Consider the following 8,065-nt stretch of genomic DNA (forward strand, 5'->3'; position numbering starts at 1 on the left):
ACCCCGACCTCGCCGCCGCGCCCGGCCCTCGCCGCCTCACGGCACCGGGTGCCCGCGGCCGCCCCACCATCCCACTCCTCCCTCGCCCCGCGCATGCGCGGCGCCGGGCCCGCGGGCCCCGTCCCCGAGCGCAGCGCCCGGGCGCCTCCAGGTCCCTCCCTGTCCCCCCAAACCCAGCGCCCAGGCCGCACCCCAGAGCGCACGCAGGGTCCCGGGCGGGAAGAGCCACGGGCAGCGCCTCGGAGCGGCTGAGCCGGGCCCCTGGTAGCCCTCCTGCCCCCGTGCCAGCAGCCTCCTGGAGCTCCCACAGTGCCCGGTCTTTATTTTCTTCACCGGAACCCAGCGTAGCGTTGCACCCTTTCTAAGAGTCCATTTCAGAATTTAGACGACCTCCCTATTCTTCCATTTTTTTATTCAGCTCCTGCATTGAAACCAGAGCTGAAATACCAAATTAATCTATATGAAACAAAAAAGCACGCATACCAAGAGGTAAGAAATAGCCTCTTTTTTTATTACTATTATTGTGTTTTCTCCAAAGGTTATAAATAGAAGTTCTCGTTAACTTCAACTGAGATACATGTCCGTTTTGGGGCTTTCATTGTAATCAAATAAAGGTGGTTATAATCAAATAAAGGTCTTTTCTCCAGATTGAAAGAGATAGAAAGATAGAGGATTGGATAGAAGACTAATGTAGACTAGGTCAATAGTATGAACCAGCAAGGGATATAAATGAAAACTTAGGTAGAGTCCCTCTCCAGAACACTTTTACGCACTTGCTCTCATAAAACAGAGCAAGACCTTCACTATAAAATAAAAGGCTCTCATTAAACCCCTGATAAAATAGAACAAACAAATCCTTTTTTGAAGGACAGCTGTACTCTCGGGAAAAAAAAAAAAAATATCCAGAAGGAGCCTGGAGGCTTTGGCTGGAAACCACTGAATGAAGGAGCAGGGCTGACTCCTCATTTTCAGTAACTGCCATATTACAAAGCTAGTCTCCATACAGACCCAGCTAGGAAAGCCTATCAAGCACTTGTACTAACTCTGGAATGCTTAGAGAGGCTTGTCCACCCCGTCCACGCAGGGAGGGCAGCAGGGCTGCTGCCTTTTTGACTTCCACCACCTCCACCGAGAGTTATAAACAAGAACCCGAACTCAAACCGCAGCCGAGGAAAGCAGAGAAAGAACTCCAGAGTATGCAGGTCCCCAAAACACAGAAAATTAAAATTGATTCCTAAAGGAAGACAGTCCTCAGACATGTGCTTCCCACATCATTGCACACTTTCCTCTATTCTGAGCAGCTTGATGGGAATTGAGAGTTCACACACACAAAGTGAATGCAGACTTGATTACAGCCCAGAGGAAGTCAGCACCATTCCTTTCACCCATGTTAAGTTGATTCAACCCGAATCTAGCAGACTGCTAGACAGTTTCCACTAAAAACAGAAATACTAAACCAGCAGCAACAAATTGAGTGATCCACCACCGGCAACACTACCACAGTGACCTGAACCAGTCCTAACAACTAATTTACACCTTCTCCTCACATCTCAGAGATGTGTGAAATGACACCTCAGGCAGTAAGGGCCCAGTTACACAGTAGCTGTGGATCTATTATCCTCCAGCCTAGCCATGCATGCGGGCAATACTGGGAAGATGGGAAGATGACATCTCCGGAAGAAAAGATCTCACCTTGAAATATATGGTTCAGTCTATGTTCCAAAACTAAGACCTCTCACTGAGTAAGGAATCATTTCTTTCAGACTTGCAAAGCTTTAGAAAACACAGAAAATTTCAGTAAAAGAATTCACAGCAGTCAGCATGATAATGAGTTCCCTAACCCATGCATGTTATTCCACAGGAAAGTCATGGATGCCATGGAAAATAAAAGCTAAATGGTGTTTAGAGATCGAGTTAGGTAAAGGACAAGAAAATAATAACTAAAAAATATCAAAAATTCATGGAGTCATAACATCAGAATAATAATAAAAAAATGAGTATATTAAAATGGTTTTGCTCCATCTTTATGTAGAGATTATACATATTTAAAATATTTTCCAGGTAAACATATAATAAGAACTAATGTTCAAATAGCAATTAAGATATCCTGAATTACAAGACTGTTTTAGAAAGCTTCTTTCTTGTTATGCTATTTTCAAGTATGCCAGTCAGGTGAATCAGTCAGTGGTATAAAAACCTTCTTTTACTTTTTCTACTGTACTGTTTTCCCCACCCAGTTTCTCCTGGGCATCAGGTTCTTGTTCTGCAAGCACACAAACCCCTGCTTTACTGGATTCTTGGATTTAGAAAGGCCACTTTTTTGTAGACAAAGGGAATTGCAAGCAGTCCCACATCCAGCCACTTACTGGCTCAGTCGGAATCATCATCACAACCATCACTGCCTTCGAGATCGCTGCTGTTCTGTAAAGTAAAATGGAAAACTGTTTTTCAGTATTTCTTTTACATCTAGAGACTGACCTAAATCAAAGCATTTTTAAACTTCTCAAAAGAGTAAGAAAATGGGGCTAGATCCCAACTTCATGTTTTAGACCCATCTATTGAAACAAACTTCTGTGATGGTAAATGACACTTCTCGTAACAAAAAACTGTACATTGCATTACACTCACCAGCAGAAAAAATTTCTTCGCGCTTCTATTTACAACTGCATGATTACAACCTGCAGTATGTGGGCAACTTAAAAGGGGGATAATAGCATGAAATGCTGATGTTTAAAATAAATATGGGTGAGACAAGTTAACAGGTGTTTTTTTCATGCAAATCCCCCAAAAGCTCATTTTGTTACATTGTCTAAAGTCAGATACTAGAATTTTGTTTGTCAGCTGCACAGAATGTAGGTTCAAACTGTATCAGAGCCATGCAAGGGCTCACTAATACTTGTTTAAAAATGAGGTCTGTTGTACAAAGTAGTATTAGGGAAATACTACAAATGTTATCAATTTACCGGGAAATTGAAGTCTGAGTTCTTAACTGGGAGCCACTCCTTCAAGAGTAAGTCAATACAGTATGATAACTTTTGGACTGATATGATTGGCATCAAAGGATTTTATGAAGAAAGGCTAACATGACAATATGCCTGTAGTTACTCCTTTTCTTCCCTCACCACCACTTGCTGAGAACATATAAACCTCCAAATCCCATGAATTTAACATTTACAATTTAATATCCTACTACAAAAATCCTGAGAGACTTAAGACAGTTGCCTTCATAACAGCAAGCACAGCTCATTGAAGTGCAAACAGCCTGCAAAATCTCAAAGGAGCCTGTCATATCATCCCTTATTTATCCTTCTCCAGACAGCTTATGCTAACTGTGATGCCAAAACTGTTGTTGGTTGAGTTTATCTAAAGCAAGCAGACCTGCCTCCTGCTAGCAATACATCCGTGATTTTGAACCTGTCAGCAGTGAGTCCTGTCAACATTATCACCAAGACCCCTGAGCCAGGTAAGGACTCTCTGCACCACATCTCTTTGGGTTCCATTTAACCAAACTAATGTGGCATTTGTCAAAACTCCTGTCACAGCACTGTACTTCAGAAAAACAATTACAACAAGTACAAAAATAACCCTGAGAAATTTCTGGTATCTTGCTTGTACTATTCAACGAGACCATAAATTTTATTTTTTATGTTGAAACTCTCTCTCAAACAAAAAATGGCAGAGACTGGATTAAACCTAACATTCTTCAGAGCAGGATTATTATCTACACAAAAATGGTCCTAAATTCAGTCCCCCCACCCCACCCCCCGGATTCCAAACCATATCTAGTGAACATGGCATTACACAAAACGAGAATTAGCCCAAAATGAGAGAATACAAAGAACCAGCAGTCGTTTAAAGGGAAATTGTCAACCTAAAACCTAGTCTCTCAAACAGCTTCACAACAGCAAAGGCCAGTAATGTGTCCACAATTTTTATTGCTGGTGTATGATTCTGCAAATTGCCCTGTGCTTGAAAGCATTCCTTCACCCCTGCTTCATCTGCCCCACGCAAAACCCTGCAAAAATGACACTTTGTATTGTTCATTCCACTACCAAGCATACAAAGATGGGAAAGATAATACACATTTCATGCTTCAGATGACTGTCATCTTCCATGGAATATTCATGGAAAACAAAAGTGTCACTAAATTAAGAGCCACTTCAACTTGACAGCTTCCATTTGATACAATAATGGCTTCAATCATTACCTTTGAATTTTTGTTGTTAGCTTGCATCCCAACAGCAGAGGAGTTGAAGTCATGAATGGAGAGGGTGTTTAGCCAGTTTGCCATGGATTTCTCCTCCCTTTCTGTGTTGATAATGGTAGGATAGATATACTGCTCTTTGAAAACAGCAATCTTCTCCTCCTCCTCTGTCCACTCCAGTGGCTCATGCAGCCCATCATTTCCAAAACGTCTGTTGTATTTTTCAAAGTGTACTCTTTCCAAAACCAGACCGAGTCCTGGGGCTTTGGGGACATCTACTTTCTCCTCTCCCCAGCTGCGCTCTATGACAGACTCAGCAGCATAACCTTTCACAATAGCTATCACCAGCCCAATCATCTTCCTTATTTGGTGCATCATGAAACTCTGACCTTTCACTTTGATCACTGCAAATTCTACGTTCTCCCTCACAAACGGCTCTCCACAGTACATCTCCATTATGTACCGCTTGGCACTGGGGTCCCTGGGTCCCTTCTGAGACGTGAAGTTGTGGAAGTTGTGTGTCCCTTTATAGCACGCAAGCAGTTTATTGACTTTTTCAAGGGTCTCTCTGTCCAGTCGATAAACCTCTTCTTGCACATCATGGTCTTTATGGGCAAAGGCAAATGTTGGCAGCATATAAGAGTAGGTTCTGGCATCACATTTGTTCTTGGAGTTGAATCCCCCAGTGACTCTCTTCAGACCTTGTTTTAAAAATGACATTAGGTTTTTGAATCAGTAGGTTACAACCCAATTGTGATCTTGCTCCTACCGACAAGAATTTTTTTTAAATACAGCACAATCAAAAGAGAGATTTATTTTATAGGACCCTAATTTCAAACAGAAACAAAGATTCATAACAACTGCTTATGAGGAAAATTATAGTGGTAATGGAGAGAACTTCTTCAGGAGAAAGCTCCTCTTTGAAAATATTTTCTCTGCCTATTCCAGTATCCTTACCCAGAATTCTGATGTGAGAAGGGAGATGGTTATTGATCTTTTCTAAGATGTCATCTATTAGCCTGACCTTTAGCGACACAATCTGTCCAGCTGCAGACACACCCTATAAAAACCATAAAACACACAAACACATAATTATGTACCTTGGAAACTCTGGGATAGCACTTGCTGAAGAAATAAGTTTATTCCTTTTTCTCACTGGTCATTACAGGCTGAAGCGATGCAAAGGCAAGGCCATAGGCAGAAATCCAAGCCAGAGTACTCCTGGAAGACCTGCTGGTGCTGTACAGCCATACAGCACCTTAGCAATCTTACGCAGCAGAACACTGCGCTCCCTTCCATGACATCTCGCTGTATTTAACTGCTATTAAGTAAAGCACCAACTAAAAAGAAACTACTTATACGTAAGATCAGCCGTAAACTCCAGTTCAGACTTAGAACCCCACTGTGGCAGGCTCAAAAACAACTGAAATGCAGCTGAACTCTCAAGCACCGCATCAACCAGGCAACAAGGAGGAGCAGCAGCACCAGGCTGGGAGGCTGAAGCACACGAATGTGACAGAAACACAAAGTTTAGATGTGAAGCACCAGCTTTACAAACACTATCAATAGCTCGCACTTTCTACATGCTAGCTTGTACTTAAGTTTAGCAGGGGATGAGAGAAGTTTCAAGCAACATTTACTGTGAATAGTATTTGCTATGGGATCTCACTCTTAAACAACACTTTACCAATCAATCCCAGTAGTACTGACAGGAGTCCACCAGAGTTATGAGAGCACAGGCCCTACCCAGCGTACCTTATCTGTTCGAGCACACCGCTGAAAAGACATTTTCTTCATATCTTCCCCATGGTCTTCTGGGATGCAGCCTGACTGAACAAGGGCAGATACTAAGTCATCCTCAATTGTCTTGAACTGTGAAGATCCCACGTTTCTCTAAAAGAGGATATATAGTAAAAGTAAAAAACAAATAGTAATAATGGGTAACTGAAGATGATAACTGAAAAATTTTATTAATCAGATGCTGGTGTGGAATTCTTTTAAATCAGACCCTCTCAGCCCTAAAAGCACTGCCATTGTCTAGCAAATACCTACACTTTACCAGAGAGTGTTAATAAAACTTCTACATAACAGTTTACCTTTTACTGTTATTAGAAGTAAAGGATCATTTCTAATTTCAGTGTGCAATACTTCTGCAATGGAGTTTTTTTGACAGTTCCTTCAACTGCATGGAACAGCATCAAGGAAATACTGTTCCAGTGCTGCTCCAGACCTACCCTCTGCAAATTCTGCTTCTAGAAATTAGATTGAGTTCTTTTGCTCAGTTCACCTGAGGTGTTGTATAACACAGATTATGGTTTTCTACAATGATTTCTGCACTCAGCTCACAGATGAACTATAACAGAAATGCCTAACTCCACTTGTGCATAAGGCTGCAAAGCACACGCCCTCGACACACACCGTTTAATTACCAGAGCAGTAAAAGTGATGAGCACTTACATGGATGCACCCACAAGCACAAGGTTTACTTCTATTGAACAAATCTGATTTGTTGCATAAGCATGAAAGACTCCCTTCCCTGTCTGTGTGCAATCTTATCAATTATCCCGTGGAGCTTTTAAGGAACACCTCAGGAGTGTATGGAGTTTGCAGTACACTGAGAGGAGCAGCAGATGGAGCAAAATCATCCTCTCGCTGCCAACACTGTGTGCCACAAGACCATCCCTGCACAGGCAGGACTGGGGCTGGGGCACTGCTCGAATGCTGGTGCTGTAACAAAGCAACATACGTTTTCTTCCACGTGAGAACACAGAAGTCTTGCAACAGTTTCCCTGTTTCTAAACTGCTACAAGCCACCCCATTAGAATGCATCAGAAAAAGAGAATCTAAAATATCTTCAAGCACAGATAACCTTTAGAAGTACAAGAGATGGCAGCACAGATGCAAAATTGTTTCATTCAAATATGCGGCTCAGTTCTCTGGAATCTGCACACAGTAAGACAGCTTGAGGTCTACCCTAAAAGAAACTCAGCCCAACTGCTTTGAAATGCAAAGCTTCAGCGGGAAGCTGGAGCACTGGTTAGAAGGGGATTATCAGATTGCACTTCAGGTTTTGACAGAACCTGGGTGCCTGTGCTTTCAGGCTCCTTAAGAGCCTTTATCTGCAGCAGTTTTTGGAAGATCTTAGGCTGACGGTCTATACTAAGGGCAGACTCACTAGAATCACCAAATATCAGAGATGTACCACTGACTTTTTTTATTCAAGTTACTACCAAGCCATTTGAATCCAGGCATGCACTGTTCCTACCCCAGCTTTTCAAGCTCCAACTGCTTCCTTACTCAGTCACTCCAACTACAGCTATAAACCTAACAGACTTCAAAAAAAAAAGCAGGCCACGTTGTTTTGCCAAACCACATACTTGCATCCCATGATAGCCTTTCCCCGAATATGCCATCAACAACACAATCTTCCTTTTGGGTGACTTTTTATTCTGATCCTCTGCATCTTCCTCATCCGCATCCCTCTTCAACCTTTTATTTTGATGTCCATTTTCTTCCAGCCTTTCAACCACCTCTCTGCTGCTGCTCAGTCTCTTCGTCTGGCTGGCAACCGCTGTTCTCAAATCCTCAGCCATTGTGAGAACCTGCAAGGGACAGAAGGGCAGACAGGGCTCAGCAAGAAACTGCGGCAGAAAATGTGAGTTCCGTCCCCCCGGAGGAGCGGGGGGGGGGGCACCCAGGGCTGTTTAAGGAGGCAGGGAGGGCGCCCACCCCCTGCTCCTTTCTCGGCAGTGCCACCTCCTCTAAGGCTGCCGCCATTCCCTGAGGGAGAAGGGAAGCAGGGCCTGCACAGCCCGGCCCCCACGCAGCCCTGAGCCCGCAGCCCGGCAGGGTGAGGAGGGG

The 8,065-nt window shown here is 43.2% G+C and overlaps 1 protein-coding gene across 1 annotated transcript; it reads right to left on the reverse strand.

Annotated features, from left to right (window-relative positions):
- Nucleotides 1-511: 511 nt before the first annotated feature.
- Nucleotides 512-7,996, reverse strand: PUS1 (pseudouridine synthase 1). The gene is made up of 6 exons (XM_026859996.1): nucleotides 7,961-7,996; nucleotides 7,582-7,806; nucleotides 5,960-6,097; nucleotides 5,162-5,264; nucleotides 4,208-4,905; nucleotides 512-2,421 (listed from the first exon to the last, which is right to left on the reverse strand). The coding sequence occupies exons 1-6, from the start codon at nucleotides 7,979-7,981 to the stop codon at nucleotides 2,371-2,373; spliced, it is 1,236 nt and encodes a 411-aa protein (XP_026715797.1). The 5' UTR covers nucleotides 7,982-7,996; the 3' UTR covers nucleotides 512-2,370.
- Between the last annotated feature and the right edge of the window lie 69 nt (nucleotides 7,997-8,065).

This window comes from Athene cunicularia, assembly GCF_003259725.1.
Source record: "Athene cunicularia isolate RWA chromosome 15 unlocalized genomic scaffold, athCun1 chr15_part1, whole genome shotgun sequence".
Lineage (NCBI taxonomy): Eukaryota > Metazoa > Chordata > Aves > Strigiformes > Strigidae > Athene > Athene cunicularia.